Here is a 17069-nt window from a genome sequence, read left to right as displayed (position 1 = left end):
GGTACAGTATCTGCAACAACAGGGCGCCTGGATATCCTTCCACTCACTGTATTGTAGTTTTTCCAGTCATAATCTGCACTAATAGTCTCTTACATTGTTGGATAAAAGCGTCTGCAGCGTTTACTTTATTCGCTATTATTGTAGACTTAATGTTCATTTTGTGGCATATACCACCAATGTATCACGGGTCTTGTGTGAACAGATACCTGTAAAGGCAGTCAGCAGCCTAAGCTGCATCGCCGGCTTGTAGCCATGATTTCCTACTCGCGCTGATTGGTCAGCGATAAAACCTACGCATGCCTTGGAGGTAGTCATATGACTTTAATTTTCTCCTGATCTCCGGTTGCTCGGTTCTGTTATTTAGGCACAGTTATATACACTGTTTAATTTAGCGAAACACCATGTCTCACTATGCCTTTCTGGTTTTGCTCCTGATTTTAGGAAGCGGTGAGTATTCTGCTTATAGGTTATCGTTTTGTTTTTATTTTAGTTTGCGTAAGGTAACTTTTCTTGGTTCAGGCCTTCTCTCTAGCACATCTAACGTTAGCTAATAATTATTAGCAGCTCCGCTTTGGAGTCGCTCTTGTTTAAAAACACGTTTTTTTCTAGCAGTACGTCGCCGTTTTGGTCTAGTATCTGGTTGGATCGGCCGTTCAAATAGGAAATAATTGTTTATAACTGTAGCTTGATCGCTAGCTATTTCTGAAAGCTAACACAAACATGCCAGTTGTTTACGCTTACTAGCTACAATAGCTAGATGGTGGTGGCAAGATGAACGTAGCAGGCTATCTAGACTATATCAATCATATCACTAGCTACCTATGCGCGTAATTTAGACTAATGTTGCTTTTAATGTGAATTGTTAGCTTTATCAATTTTTCATACTCAATCCAACAATTACATCAGCTAAAGGATTTTAGTGAAATGTTCGCTGCTTAGCGAACATGCAAGTTAAGATAGCGCTAGCTAGCGAGCTTGCTCGGGACAGTTATGTAAGTGAAATTACCTTCGCTAGCTAGGCTATCTAGCTCCAGTTATAGGTTTGCTACCTAAATTCAAATTAACAGTTTGGCACGCCAAGTTGCGTAAGAATGCAAGTTATCTAGTGTTATCCAAGATTGCTAATTAGCTGGCCAACCTTTATCGTCATGCCTGTCTGTTTTCTAACGTTAGTCTGGTCGGCTAGCCAACGTTTTACGACATTTAATCTAGTATGTAACCAGAGTAGATTAAATCGTTTTAATTGGCGTAATCATGCAAGCTGTATGATGTATTTTATTAGATAATGTTTAAAGGATATGTTTATTTCCAGTCAAGTCGGAGACATGGGCGCAGATTGCTGATTCACGTTTATAGATTAGATTGCTTATACTAGCTAGCAAGCAAGCAAGTTCGGTCAGTGCTGCAGTCAACCAGCCGAGATGGGGTTTCAGCAGTAGCGGTCGTAGGTATCTGTCTTACTTAGCCAGTATTTTAGAATAACTAGCCAGAATGCTGTTTTACACGAAGTTATCATACATGCCGGCATCACCAGTAACGATTAATCTAAAAGAAAACACGGCGTTTATTAAAAAAATAAAATAATCACTTTCTAACGTGCTTTAGACATTGATGAGATGTTCTTTCCAAAATTATAAAAAGCCATTTAGCTAATGTTTCTCTAAAACTTAAAACAATGTAACAATATGGCCTTTGTTGCATAGAAAAAAGGAAACGTACCTATGAGAAGTATTTAGTGCAGTAGGCCTGTAGAGGCCTAAATTTGCCGTGCCAGGGTTTTGTCTGAGTCAGAATAATGGTTTAAACTTTAGATGGTGGCTGTGTGACAGCGACTACGGTCGGTCCGGCTTTACTGCCATGGTCGTTGTCAACTTTACGCGTTGTCTTCTTATATTTAGCAACATTTAGAATGTGAGGTTCTGGTCTTCAAGAGACCACCGCAATGCATTGAGTGGTTATAAAAAATGAAATTGGATCGCTTTAATTACATATATTGAAGGGTTACATATTGTAAGTGCCCAAATTATACATTCATTCAAAGAATGCTTGCACGATCCTTTTTTGTGTTACATTAAAGGCTTTTCACAGTTGTTATGCCCAGTTCAATCTGCACAGATAGGCATAGACGGTGTAGGTTAATCATACAACAGAATGCTCTTAATTACATAATTGTTATCGCATAGGCTTATTCGAGTACTTAGGCTAATTGCCAAATCCCGTACTATTACCCATGCATTCCATTGTAAAGAGATCGCACATTTACATAAATCATTAGCGCGTATTTCGATATTTTCATTAGCCTTTTCCAATGATGATAAGAATATATATATGAATATATGTGTGTGTGTGTGTATATATATATATATATATATATCTTAGGGTGATTACATGTGTCAGTTGTTGTTTAAATGTGTGAGTGTGTCAGACTTTAGTTGTCTAGATGTCTAGAAGTCGTCTAATGTCTGGGAGGCATAAGTAGATTGAACTGTTGTTAATTCAGCGTGTCTAAACTTGCACGTAAGCTTGAAAGCTGTCAAAACCTAAACAGCTTGAAATGCAGTAGCCTATCATTCACAACCAATACATGCACAGACCTTTTCTATTTGTCTTACAGGTGCTTTTTTGCATACAGTTTCTTCTATAGGCGGTTTGAAAAAAGAAAAAAAAACACTTAGGCTAGGCCGCTCGCCTAAGACATTTCAGTGCAGGAAAAAAACTGCTTGCGCATGCTGCATGCCTGAATATGGTACTAAGAGGAAATGGGAGGAAATCCTGAAGAACAGTCTGCACAGGTGATTGCCTATGTCAGACATTTTTCTTTGGTCTCTGAAAGGGGAAATGGAGGCAGATGCAATGCATACATGTGATTGTGTCAGCTGGTCTCTGTGGTCATAGTTCAGGGTCCTGCCTGTCTGCCTTGGCTGATAACAAACTTCGTAAAATGCAGCAGCATTTGCTGAATGGCATTAACCCCTCAACCCACTTGAGGATAAAAAAAAAAAAATAAAAAAAAGAATTCCCCCCGGAAGTCTTGCTCAGTAAACATAACAGACATTTATTCTGAAAAACAACAAAGAAATCCAAAAATCATTCTGTATTTTCTTTGTGTACTTCTGACACAGGACAAAATCAAATTTATTTTTTCAGTTGTACCCGAGGATGTGTACAACACCAGGATAAAAGTTTGGAAGAGTGGATTGAACAAAAGCCGCGTTTCCACCGCAGGAACTATACCCCGGAACTAGGAACCTTTTGAGGAACTCAGTGCGTTTCCACCGCAGGAACTAGGGTCTAAATTTAGTTCTGGGGGCTTTGTTTTACCCCCCAAAACGTTCCTGCTCGGGGGGTAGTACTTTCCGAAAGTACAGGAACCTTTTGGGTGGAGCTTGCAGCGCTGAACATTTCTGATTGGTCGAGTTCTCGTAGCATTTGTGTTGTATTTATTTTCCGCCATTACCCGCCATGTTTGAAAATATGCAGCGGCAAACCAATTTATTTTCATAATAACTTCAAATCAAACTTGTATGTTATGCGGCGCAGTAGCCTACTTTTGGTTATAGCCTGTCAACGTCTTGGAATTATAACGTGTGCTCTTCTGTTCTTTTCTTGCTTTAGTATTCGTTTTATAAAATGCTAAGCATTCGTGCTGGGACAGCATATTACGTAGGCTACCAAAACATTCAAACGGATTAATTCGGTTGCTGAATATTTTCTTCCGGATTTTCTTTGTTAGCCCGTTGTAATTGACTCAAAACGTTTGATACAGTTATGTGAGGTATGCGGTAGTTCTGCATAATTAACATTGGTGATACAGTACAAGCAAACTGGAAATCACCTTCCGCACTTTTTATCCGGGTAAAATAACAGGTTAATTCTAGTAATCTTCCCTTTAGCTTTTTCAGACTGCCGTAATTTTACTCAATTTTACTGCCATTTTTCAATTCCACGAAAAGACCAGGAAGACTATGGACTCATTTATGGTGCATGGTTCGCATCTGGAGGGCACACTTCGCTGCTCGGCTAACAGTAACTTCGAAGGAAAGCAAACGGTGGTTGTACCACTACTAATTTACATTTTCACGCAAGTCCGAGTTTTCGTTCTATTCTTGTCATTTTGCGATTAGCCTATATGGAATTGACGAGAAAGTAATAAAACAGCAAATTGTTTACAACGTGTGCATGTTTTCTGCTGTTAATGAATGTGTTTGAGAGGATATATGAAAATCAATAAATACAAAAGTAACCATATATAGTCATTGTTGGTAACCCGTTGTATATAAGTGGAATAAACCCCTCCGGGCTGTCCCGGTTATTAGAAAATAATGTAGGCTACTTCGGTGGTAGTATGGGGTTACAGAAGAAATCATATGACAGATGGACCGACGACAACGTCAGTGGGCTAATTTGCCTAATCTTCGCGGTACTTTAGACCCCGGTGGAAATGCAGACAACCATTGGCTGAAGGAACCTTTTAGTTCCTGGTAAAGTAGTTCCTGGGACTGAAAGTTCCGGGTAATTTTGGTGGAAACGCGGCTAAAGCAGTAAAATTTGACATGAGTTTTCCCGAAGGTTGGCCCTAGTGTCTCTCAACCTCTCCAGATTTGAATGTGCATAGCTTTTTTTCCCAGCCATATTCTACTTCCAGAAGCTAATTTTATTGAACGGGTTACTGTCTGGAACTCCACAAAACAAATATTTTTTATTTACCCGTTCTCTCTTATTGGCTAAGCCCTGTATTTTAGTCAAAAGATGTCCTTTTGGCGAGTTTCTGTGTACAAAATGGTTACTTATCACACACACTTAGAAGCAATCCAATCACGTGGTTTTACCTTGCTGTGCCCTCTGAGCTGTGCTCAGCTGTCAAGCTGCTGTAAGTCAGGCTTGTCAGAAGTAGTAAGTAGGCTGCTGTAATTTGCATATGCATACGGTATGAAATAATGCAGAGCATCCCAGAGACTCCTTTATTGGTTATCAAAGCTTACAAAGGAATTTCACTGCGAAGTGGGAAGTGAAAGGAACTTATGTCTTTTACCAACAGCCTCACACACACACACACACACACCTATGTGAGCAGGTAGTGCTCTTTATAATAACAGTTGATTTGACTTTACTGACCTCTAACCTTAGACCCGTCCACAGTGGTAAAAACCTGCCTGGGATTTCAGTCGATAAAAGCATGTGCTAAGGTTCCACTTGTGTGCTATGTGAAATCAGAAAGTGAAAGTAAATTTGGTATGCAGCAAGGCCAAGCAGGTCAAAATTATGTGAAATGTGTTGTTAACGTGAAAAATCTGCATGTTGACAAATGTGTGTTTTCAGCAGTCAATTTCATGTAGGCTATTTTTTAACTATATAGGGCAATGATGACTGTGCAAGAAATTCTTTAAAATGGACTTGGTGAAAAGCTCTTACTGCAAACAGTACTGCTAAATGTTTCATTTACTGCAAACAAGATGATCTGTGGCCTTTTGTCAGAATTCCCCTGAAATATCTGGAGTGTTTTTCAGGGCCTAATCGGCTAACCCACAATGACCCCTTTTCTGGAAAGGTTAATTTCTCCTCTGTGTTGATTTGCAAGCACTGAGCTCCATTGTCATTCTTAATTAATCAATCTATTTATTCATTTGAGTTTGTTTGGAAAGCTATACACACCCAAATAAAACTTTCATTATCACCTCTCTGACCAGCTTTGAAATGCATCCGACTGGATGTGTTGTTCTGGTGTGGAAGTGTAACATGACAGTCATGGCAAGCACATTTGACTCATCGCTGGCAAACTTGTAAAGACGTGTTAAGAATTTGTTGCAGAATATTAGAATTGAAAGGGTGCGACTCTGACTTTGTTTGTATGATAGACCTGATCTGTAGAGACACAGACAGGACGCTGTTGGTGTAAACTATCAGTTTCTTTTAAGAGATCTTTGTTCGAAAAATGTTTGTATTCGGTCTTGAGTGGAATATTTTCTGATGGTATAGCCAAGTACTTGGGAAATGTGGAGCACCATGTTCAACTTCTTGTAGGCAAAATGACGTTGCAGAATTGGGACACCTCGGATTTTCTGACTTTGGACTTTGTATTATAAAGTCTTCTTGGATTTGCATGTTGTATTTAAAGATGCTATACAACTTTAACATAGACAAATGATTTTAAAAAGTCATTCACCGAGCTTGCAGAAAGATGCTGAGTAAAATGTTGCTTTTCAAATTCCTTAATTTGTGAATTCAAATATTTTACGGTCTGTAAGCCATGTTGTAGTTATGACTGAGATATGAGATACTCAGGTTACCACCTCTATAAACACTCCTGAGCAAAAAGGACACATTTTTCTCACAAATAAAATGCACAGTAAGTTGCCAGTTAGTTTCACTGAAGAAATGGCTGACTTTGTTGGGTTTTAGCAATGACCTTCCAACGACATCCAGAGCCTTCAGCATTTCTGGACGAATCTCATCCACCCCTGATGCTCTGTCATTGAGGAGCTCTCCAGCCACCTAAGTGACTTCTGCGATAGAGATGGGCTCTGATCCCCCAGACTGCTCCAGCATGTCTGTTGGATTTAGGAGTTCCTCAAAGTGTTCCTTCCTCCTCCTAACAATATCCTTAGTTGAGGTCAGAGTCATTCTTAAGAACAGCCTGGATTGTGTCCCGCTTTCCCCTCCTCAGGTTTTCCTGAACCACTTTGGGTCTGACTAAAAGTCCTTATCCAAGGTGTCTCCAAACTCCTCCCATGCTCCAGCTTTTGTTTCTGCAAATGCAGCAGCTGCTGCCTTTTTTGCCAGCCAATACCTGTCTGCTGAACCAGGGGTCCTGTGCGCTAACCAGGTCCAGAATGCCTCTTTCTTCAGCTTGACAGCCTCCCTCACCGCTGGAGTCTATCAATGGGTCCATGCACGACTAGCTTTTGACCACTGTCCTAGCAGCCGCATCTGCAATAGATGTTTTGAATCGGGTCCATTCAGACTACATGTCCCCAACCTCCTCTGGGATAGGGGCGAGGCTCTCTCGGAGGTGGGAGTTCAGTTGATGTTATTGAGCTGACATTAAGCCTTCAGACCTCCCAAAGCTTGCTTAAATAATGGGTATGTTCAAATGGTCCCTATTTGGGGGTGCATTTTGTCCCAGTATAATGTTAGGTGTTGATGTCATGAGTGAATCCATTCAGGGGAAAAAGTGCACATGTCAAAGCAGATGATAAAGCTCCATAACCAGTTCTAGCCCATGAGACGTCAGGGCCTTGACCCAGGGTACATTTCCTAGATGACGCATATGGAACTGAAAACTGCATTTTAGCAGAAGTGACATGAGTCTTTTGAAACTAAAGCTGGATACAAGCAGAATGGAGCAGTAAGTCTGTCCATCTGTAGGGTGCTCAGTGTTATGGATTTTATTTTCTAGCCAAAATGGTAATACATTTAGTTAATTAATTTATTAACTTATTTATTTGACCGATTGAGTGAGCTAGCTAGCCAGCCTGCAGTTTGGGAATGCAAATGAATTTTGTCTTTGTAGGTTTACATTTACATTACTCTGAATAGAGTCATCCTGGGGAAAAAAATACACAGAGCTTTTGGTAGTTCTGAATCCTTATCCTTGCTCGGTTTTGCAAACACCTCTTTCCCCATGCTCTTTATTACTGGTCAGGGTTGTAGACACTTTAATCCCAAGGAGTGGCCCTCCCTGGCCCTGGAGAGTCACAGGGTCAGCTAGTTTCTGTTTTTACCTGAAAATTGGCAACCAGTGTTTAGATCTAAGAATGCAGGGGTTTTTGTGCAATGTGAGGATAAGGAGCTGGCTGGCTAAGTTTCATAAATATTTTTAAATGATCTTCATCCGTTCAGATTTCATCTTGTTGATAACACTTCTAAATTTTAACCAGCTAGCTCCTTAATCCTGCCTCCTCCCCCCCCCACCCGGGCACGATTGGTTGACACTGACACTAACATTTAAAAATCTAGCCTAATTACTGCCTGACAATGATAACAAGTACGCGTATGCCCTGTAGATCTCTGGGATGCCCATTTGAAAAAGTTTGCGTTAGTTCATGTCTTGTGACTTGCTGTTTTAGTTGTCCCTGTAATTGTGCAAATAGATTTTCCTAACATTTGCATGTTGTCTTGTTCTGTTTGTACTCTCACTTTCTGTACAGACACTTTGTACGCCGTAGACATAAGTGGCACCCCGGATCCAGCGTCTGTGACTGACCCAGCTCCGGTACCAACAGGCCCCACCACAGTGCCAGCAGTTGAGCTGACCACCGCAGCGTCAAACAGCACCACAGCGCCACCACCTGAGCCAACCACCGCGGCATCAAACAGCACCACGGCACCAGCACCTGTGCCGACCACCGCGGCATCAAACAGCACCACGGCACCAGCACCTGTGCCGACCACCGCAGCGTCAAACAGCACCACGGCACCAGCACCTGTGCCGACCACCGCAGCGTCAAACAGCACCACAGAGCCACCACTTGTGCCGACCACTGCAGCCTCAAACAGCACCACGGCACCAGCACCTGTGCCGACCACCGCAGCGTCAAACAGCACCACAGAGCCACCACTTGCTCCGACCACCGCGCCAACAAACGCCACCACTGCGCCACCACCTGTGCCGACCACTGCAGGGAATGGCACAACCGCACCGCCACCACAGACGACCACAGCTGCACCATCTCCCATGCCTGCGCCTTCCGTCGGGAACTACAGCGTTCGGAATGATGTGAACAGCACCGCCTGCCTGATGGCCACCATGGGACTGCAGATCAGCTACAAGGATGGCGAGGTACTTTGAGGCAGGAGATCTCTAAGCACAATGCTCCACACCATTAGAAGTGTTCATTTCTTTGCACTGAGCTGCTAAAAGATATTTACAAAGCAAATTCAGTGCTATTGACAATTATGGCTAAAGCTGATTGTGGAATATACACCATAGCGGGCATATTGAGTTTACTTCTGTACGTTGGCGCTGATTAATTCTGCCATGTTGTCATAGCAACACGTCTCCCAGGTGTTACTGTTCTTTCTTCAGAGGCTGGGATGACCAGCGACAGGGATGGAAACGACTGCAGAGAATAATTTGTAGTGAACGCGAGTGGGCCCTCATGGCCCTTGCTTACTCTTGGCACAGATACACTAAGGTAATTATCTTCCTTCCCTTCTCAGGTTTTTAAGACCATAAACCTGGATCCCAACGTCACCACAGCCACAGGAAAGTGCGGAATTAACGGAAGCGACGCCTCTCTGCTGCTGACGTTTGACAAATCAGCTGTTGCATTCACATTCAGCGAGGTAAGCTAGTCAAAACGATCCAAAGAAAGCCAGGCTCCTCTGTAGATGGAACTACTGGACTATAACTTGGGAACACACACTCTGACCTGCTTCTAGTAAAACATTGATTGGATCACAGTATGAATTGAGGGCCATAACTATGTTGGTCCTCACAATTTGAAGTGGTTATCTGGTGTGTTGGGATAGGTCTTGTTTCAATCGGGTCTATAAAGCCTGTAGCAAGGTTTAGGTCAGCACGAAATGAAATCCAAATGACGCTTCTTGTTTATTTGTGGAATTTTTCAGGAAGGGGGAAAATTCCGCTTGCATGGCGTGAGCGTCACCCTCAACCTGGATGCTACTGGTAAGCGGTGAGCTTGAAGGATTATGTGACCCGCACGGCCGAGGTTTAATTGCAACCACCCTAACTGAGCCTTTCACCTGTGTGATCCAGGCACCTTCTACTCAGGCAACGCTAACCTGTCCCTGTGGGAGGGGTCCTTGGGCAGCTCCTACATGTGCAGAAGAGATCAGACCTACAACATCACAGATGTCCTCATCCTCCGCACCAGGGACCTGCAGGTGCAGCCCTATATGGTGGAGAATAACAGCTACTCCACAGGTAGGTGACATCTCCGCTCATAAGAACGCACAGTTGGCCAGTACGTCTGTGACCATTTGCAGATATGAGCAGGGTCCATTGGGGTTTATTTCAGTTGAGGCAGGAGTTAGGTAATGGGACGACTGCTGAGCCCCACACAGGTATATCCACACATACACTCCATGGCCAAAAGTATGTGGATGCCTGACATCCAACATCCCATCCAAAATGATGGGCATTAATATGTAGTTGGTCCACTCTTTGTTGCTCTAACAACCTCAAATCTTCTGGGCATGCTTTATAATAGATCTTGGAGCATTGCTGCACAGATTAGTGAGATCTTGCACTGATTGGGCAATTAGGCCTGGCTTGCAGTTAGCGTTTCAGTTGATACCAAAGGTGTTGGTTGCTGTTGAGGTCAGGGCTCTGCAGGCCAGTTGGGTTCTTCCACACCGAGCTTGACAAAACCATTTGTATATGGACCTCCCTGTGTGCCCTGGGGCATTGTCATGCCTGAAACAGGAAAGGGCCATCCCCAAATTGTTGCCACTTGGAAGCACAGAATCGTCTAAAATGTCATTACATTAAGATTTGCCTTCACTGGATCTAAGGGGCCTATCCCAAACCATGGAAAACAGCCCCATACCAAGGGGTGTTCAGATACATTTGGTCATATAGTGTAGTTAATTGACATTAACCAGCTTTGATGGAAGGGAAGATTTGCTGAAACCTCCTTTAGTAAAATCTGGCAACCCACATTAGTATTCCTCATAGTCAATTATAATAATATTAGCTTGCCTTTTATAGTGCTTTACAAATTTTGGGGGAGTCATTGTTTTAAGCTTTCTTTCTCTGTCTACAGCTCATGATTGTGCAATGGATGACACCAGCATCTTAATCCCAATAGTTGTGGGTGCGGCTTTGGCTGGCTTGATTCTCATTGTATTGGTTGCTTATGTGATTGGTAGAAGAAAGACCTACGTTGGCTATCAAACCCTTTAAAGCCATCCTGGATCATTAAGGCAATGAATTCACCCTGTTATTTTTTCATGTTTTGTTGTTTTTTAGTTTTGTTTTTGTTTTAAGGAGCAAGTGCAGGTTCTTTTTGCCTCCTTTTAGTAGATGTGCGCTAATGCATGTGTGCGTTTTACTGGACTTGCCGTTCAGTGTTATGTAAAGATAGCGATTGCATCGGATGATGCGCTCCACTCGGGCACTAGTCTCTCACAGTGCAAATCTGTGCCGTTATACTTATTGGGAAAGGCCTAACAATTGGAGATGGGGGGGCTTGACCTAAAGATTAATTCTTTGGGGGTTCTGGGAGCAAGAGCTAAACCAAAACGTACAGCTCATAGGGAAGCCAGAAGCTCTGGTAGCTCTTGTTTTTTGGGTCTAAATGTTTATTGAAGCCCTTTCCTTTTGCCTGGATTAGCAGGCATTGTTGTTCCTACACCCCGTCTCTGTGCAGGTGGGCAGGATATTGTCCCATATCAGAGTAGTGTAGATGTGTGAGGAGCCCTGACTGCAATGCATGACCCCCCCCCCCCCCCCCCCCCCCCAAACCTTGCTCCAATCACCAGTCACTTTAGATCTGACTGAGTCTAGCATCACGAGTGACCAGTAGTGGAGTCGTCCCTGAGCCTGCACTTGTATCCTCCAGTATGCAATTATTTTCTTTTCACATTGGTGTGATTCTTCTATCCATGTATATATGTTGGTAAACCCTTGTGTGCTCGTTTGACTCATGCCCCCCCAAACGCAATCCGACTGTCGGTGTCCGTCGCCCGTGCAATGCCAGTGCACAGGTTGTCACGCGCGCTCCACAGGAAGAGGACGTGGGTCGCAAAGGTTAATTTTATTCACATGTCTAAAACGCAATGCTCAAGCTGGGAAGTTGCAGTGTGTATGGAATTCTGTTGGACGTTGCCTTTGCAGAGAATCTTCCCTTTTCACCAGCCTATGGTCATAGGCAAGGTTTTTGATTTCGACTGAGAGACATTCCCACGTTCTAGCGGAGCCTGCTTGCGTTTGGGGTGGTATTAGACAAGCCTGAAAACAAAGGTTGATTTTTTTTTTTCTTTTCCTCCTTGACATGCTGTTCATTTATCGGCATTACGTTTATAAAAAGGGATAGCTCCACAGCGTGCAGCAAGCTTCCATCAATTCCGTAAAATGGCTCCTATACTCTGGTGGAAGCCATTCCCTCCCTCTCCCCTCCCCCTCTCCCCAAAGTGTACTCCTGACTAAGCTGTGTTCCACTTTCTCATTAACTGAAACCATTTCTGCTTGGTTCAGTTTCCCATTGTTCGCACTGCAGTACTGGAGCTGAAATCTGCAATAAAAGCAGCACTTTGGATCTGCGCTATTATGAATGTCTGCAGCATGAGGGCAGACGGGGGTTATAATCTTTATGATCTACAGGGAAACGGTGCACATGCATGTTCTAAAGGTGGAGGGACAACATTTAATCACAAATTTTCTTGAAGTTGATCTTGTGAATTTCTGCCCATTGGCCTAATTTTTGATTGGCACCTCTAAAAAGTGCTTGAGCGCGTGGCGACCATGGACAGTGATCAAGCAGTTCTGCCCATTCGTGTTGCATGAATCGTTCGGATGCAGTTGTGTGGTGGTTGGAATGGGATTATGGTTTAGCCTTCACAGAACACAGGGGCTGGTTGCGGCGGTTTGTTTCACATTTGGAGAGTGGTCAGTCAACCCCAGTGCACACTATGTAATTTGCACGAGGCTGTAAATGCCTTGTGCAGTTGTGGCGCAATCAGACCCTGTACCCCTCTGTGTTATGGGCATTGATTGAAGTAATTGCTTAAATATTTCCCTTCTTCCTCTTGGTGTTCTGATGTAAACTAACGAAAGGTATTGTACAGTTTCACTCCGCCTGCAATTGACATGCATTTAGGTTTTTCACTCAAAACAGTACTGAACACATCGGCAAAAGCAGCGGGTTTGTAGTTTTTGGTGTTTCTCACAAATCCGCTGTGTCAGAGTTTGCTTTTGAACTGGAAGTGTCTGATTATCATGAGAGGCGTGTACCTTGCCTTGCAGAATTAAATTGTCAACTTCTCTGCAGCATGACTGCAGCTAGGAGAGTAAGATGGTTCTTTCGTATTTGCTGACACCTGAAAGGTTTTGCAGGATTTATTCTCGTTTGGAATAAAATTTCAAGGAATGTATTTTTCTGAAAAGGGAGGCCGCACAGTAGCATGTAATTCAAATGAAAACGGCTTGCTTTTTGTGTACGTGTTTCTGTCGGAACAAATTTCTCTACCCGTATCTTAAGGCACATGGCACTATGTTGTGGGTTTCTGTTTTAATAGATTCTCCGATCTTTTAAAATTGATGACCGAGACAAAAAAAACAAAAAACAAAAAAAACTGCAAAACCTTGGTGATTTTCCTAAGGGTTTGTGTTTAAAATTGTAAGGACCATTTTATATTTTTTAAAAAGAGATGGAAATAAAAAATGTGCTTCTTGGTTCCTCTGAAACGCTGTTGAGTAATTGTTTTTTTTCTTTCATGAACCCCGTTGTGCTTCCGAGGTGCATTTTTTAAAAACGTGTGCCCCTCAGGACGTGCTGTTTGTTCATATTTCTCCTTGGTGCTCTGTTTTGTTTGTTTGCCTTCACCACCCCTTTGTCTTTATTCTCACCCAGCTGAGGATTGCCCAGCAGATGCAGATGAAAGCTTCATTGTCCCCCTAATTGTGGGAGCTTCCCTCGGTGTTCTGACTCTTATTGTGTTGGTGGCCTATTTGGTTGGAAGAAGCAGAAGCCAGAACAATGGATACCAGTCATTATAATTTGTTTCAGGGGGTCCGGGGGGGGAAGTGATTGGGAGTCCAATTCATTACGCAGAACAGATTTCTCATCCCCCCCTCATACCCCTCTCCCCCCACGCACACAGTACACTGTTGAAACCCTTGGCTTAATTACTAATGTACATTGCACTAATTCACCCTTTCACATTTTGATTTAAATAGTGTCTATTAAATTGTGGTTGAATGGTATGTCCCTCCAGACAGGTCAGCACATAGCAGATAATGGATCGATAGTGTTTATCATAAAAGGGAATGGTATCACTTTAGGTTTTTAAATGGATAATTGTAACTATTACCACATTGTCATTTTTTTTCTTTGGTTAGAAAGAAATGGTACCAGATTTTATTTGACCATGGACATCATAGGGAATCAGGACAGTGATGTTCTTGGCAGTATCACTTGAAAAGGGATTTTGTTGTTTTAATTTTCAGATGTAGTCTTTTATTATTATCAAATATTCCTGGCCTTAGCTTTGACCTCCACCTTTTCTATCTGGTATATAAAATCAATTACAGTAATAATGACAAGGCGTTTTGAAGTGGCCATTGACACTAAAAGTTCACGAGAAATGGAAATGGAAGATTTTTCCTCAAAGAAAAATTTTCCTGAAATGTTTTCTCCCATAGCTAAGGGGAAGCTTTTGGCCTTTTCAGATCAGTGTGAACAGGGACCTGACGCTCCATCGCTGTTCCAGGCCTCGTATTTGCTGCTCTTGGCTTTTCCCCTCCCTGTCTCAGCTCTGTGCTGGGTTTGAATTCTCTTCTGTTTGATTAACCCTCGATATTTCCTGACTTGTAACCACTGCTCTCCCTGCTCTCTGTCTCTCTCCATGCCAGCCGAGGAGTGCTTCCTGGACTCTGATTTGACCTTTCTGGTGCCTATCGCTGTGGGCGTGGCTTTGTCCTTCCTAATCATCCTTGTGCTTATCTCTTACCTGATTGGGAGGAGGAAGAGTCGCACTGGCTACCAGTCTGTATAGTGCCTCTTGGCTCTGATTTTCTGTTTGTTCTAAACCTGCAATCTTTACTGTTTCTCTTTTGCCATGCGCCCCCTCCCCCCCTTCTGTTTGTGAGCAGTGAGGTTAGAAGGTCTTAGCAATCAGGTGGTGAATCCACAGTTGCGAATAGGTTGCAGAGGAGAAACCAAGTAAGCAAATACTGCAATTTTTGATGATTACTAGACTCCGAAAAGAAGCAGGTAGCTCTATATTTTCTGTATGCACAGGCAAACTGAGATTTCTATTTTGAAATTAACTGTTGCTCCAGCAAGCATCCTGAAGGTGAATGATACATTTAAGACATACCAATCTCTGATACATGAATACTTCAAATATATTATCTATTATGAAATGCATGAATTATCACCTACTTCATTTCAGTTAAACCTAGCTTTTCTTCCTTCTCAAATACGTTGATCAAAGGGCTTCTTTGAGATGACAAGTCAGTATTTCTCCAAATACAGAACCCCAGCTTCCTGAGTTTGTATGATATTCATCTTTGAGTGACTGTTATTTTACTGAATGTGGAGTTCTTAAAAGTACTCTGGTTTTGAAATAGATTAATGTAGGTTATTGTTTTTTAATCTTTCACTGGTACAGTTTCTCAAGTGGGAAAAAAACATATTCCTTTTTCCAAAAAATTGGTTTACTTTCTTTTTTTGCAAACACCCATTAGAAAATAGAGCAGAAATGGTCCTGCTTGAATAAGAAAATCTCTGTTGATATCTTTGTTTTAATTTGCCTTTCCGTTGTTTTGTGTGGCAATACATTTCAAACTTTTCCAGCAATGGAATAATTCTAGTAGAATTTTACTATTGAATCATGAACAAATTCGCACCAACCAAATATTAAAATTTAGTTATAAAGAATGTCAAGTCTGAGATACATGTAGTTTGTGAAAAGAAATGTCTTTTGGGACCTTTCCCCTATTGGCATTCTCTCAGGTAAAAGATGCTGGCAACCCAATAACACATTTCCAGAAGAATGAGGTAATGCATCATTTCAAGCTGACACTACAGATATTATTTTTCTTTTATACAGAAATTGGGACGAAGTACATTCAACATCATTCGATTCAGAAAATTCAATAAACCTCTTCAGTTAATTGGAAAAATCCACTTACTACATTGTGGGCTTTTTCCCCCAGGTGATTCGTTGACTTTAAATTAATTTCCTGAATTGGAATTGAACTGACCCCAAACCTAGTTTATGCTTCAAATTGAGATTATGATCCTTGGTTGGATATTGGATGTTTAGTTTGTCGTGGATAAAGCGGGTGAACACAGCCCAGTCCCAATTTCTGTGCCTTTTTGTTTTACTTGCTTTCCCCAAATACTAACTGTCAAATTTTCAAAGAATTCCAGGATGTCTTGACTTGTTGAAATTAAGTTGATTAAGGGAAAAATTAAACTTGTTCTTTTTTTGTAAAACACTGTTTTGTGTGGTCTATTTGTTCTTTCCCAATTATCTGTGACCGAGAATGTTCTTTTCCTCCTCTTTGTGGACTGCTGTAAAAACAACACTTTTTGAATTGTTATGCATCACCGAACAATGTCTAGTGGATGACCAATCAGGTCAAGGGTGTTGACCTGAGAACTAAGGCTGAGGAGATATGAACATGTATAGCGCCTTGGGTCTGTGTGTGTGCACGCTAATCTGGTCCTCACTCGCTTTATAAATTATCAGCCTTATTTTTGAAATTATCAGTCTAGAGGAAAGAGACCTCTAGTGGCAGCAGAGGTACAAACAAGCTGTTTGGAGATTGATACTGACTGGCTGTATGAACTTCTTCATACAACTATACACATTTCAATGTCTAATTTCAAAGTTGTTGTTTTTCTCTCATTCCTGTGTAAACAATTATTGCCTTGATAATTATTACGCTATGTCCACTCACTCAACATGACACAATGTAGAATTGGGACCAATCTGCAGCTTATAACACAACATATTAGTTGATTTATACAGTAGGTTCATTAGTAGATTTCTAAGTTTTCCTCTGACAGGTTCTTGAGTTGGTGTCGGTTTTAAAATTAACCGGCATGAGACTGATTTGAGAACAGAAAGCTTGTTTTTACTACTTCATTATACTGCTTAATGTCCCTGCTGATATAAACCTCTGCTGATAGCAGCCTCAGTCCATGTCATTTGAATTTAAGTGTCTGGTATGACAATGGATGTGCATTACAGATTTGGATTTCCATTCCTTTTTAAACCAAAAATAGATGGATGTGGTTACATTGTAGATCAATAGATGTATCCAGGTGCTTTCTGGATAATTTATTTTCTACACCACTTTCAATATGACATTTCAGTTTTAAAATTAATTGGTTTGTGAATTATCATTTTGACTCTCAGGGTTTGGTTTTTCA

At 41.8% G+C, this 17069-nt stretch overlaps 1 protein-coding gene across 3 annotated transcripts; it reads left to right on the top strand.

The window, feature by feature from the left end:
- The first annotated feature begins 289 nt into the window (after positions 1-289).
- Positions 290-16129, top strand: LOC118234930 (lysosome-associated membrane glycoprotein 2-like). 3 transcript variants are annotated; one of them, XM_035431811.1, is made up of 6 exons: positions 290-447; positions 8148-8779; positions 9160-9285; positions 9571-9628; positions 9719-9886; positions 14537-16129. In XM_035431811.1, exons 1-6 carry the CDS (start codon positions 402-404, stop codon positions 14677-14679), a joined length of 1173 nt encoding a protein of 390 aa, XP_035287702.1. In that variant the 5' UTR covers positions 290-401; the 3' UTR covers positions 14680-16129. The 3 variants fall into 3 exon arrangements, with proteins under 3 accessions (XP_035287702.1, XP_035287701.1, XP_035287703.1); XM_035431810.1 differs by having other exon boundaries at positions 13536-16129; XM_035431812.1 differs by lacking the exon at positions 14537-16129 and adding an exon at positions 10728-13369.
- Positions 16130-17069: the final 940 nt, after the last annotated feature.

The sequence above is a fragment of the Anguilla anguilla genome, chromosome 9 (genome assembly GCF_013347855.1).
Source record: "Anguilla anguilla isolate fAngAng1 chromosome 9, fAngAng1.pri, whole genome shotgun sequence".
Taxonomy (NCBI): Eukaryota; Metazoa; Chordata; class Actinopteri; order Anguilliformes; family Anguillidae; genus Anguilla; species Anguilla anguilla.
Note: the sequence above shows the minus strand (reverse complement) of the source record. Positions and strands in the feature narration are given on the sequence as shown.

Coding starts and splice junctions, on each gene's coding strand:
- LOC118234930 (XM_035431810.1), top strand. CDS start 402: ATGTCTCACTATGCCTTTCTGGTTTTGCTCCTGATTTTAGGAAGCG. Junction 448..8,147: donor GCTCCTGATTTTAGGAAGCG/GTGAGTATTCTG, acceptor CTTTCTGTACAG/ACACTTTGTACGCCGTAGAC. Junction 8,780..9,159: donor TCAGCTACAAGGATGGCGAG/GTACTTTGAGGC, acceptor TTCCCTTCTCAG/GTTTTTAAGACCATAAACCT.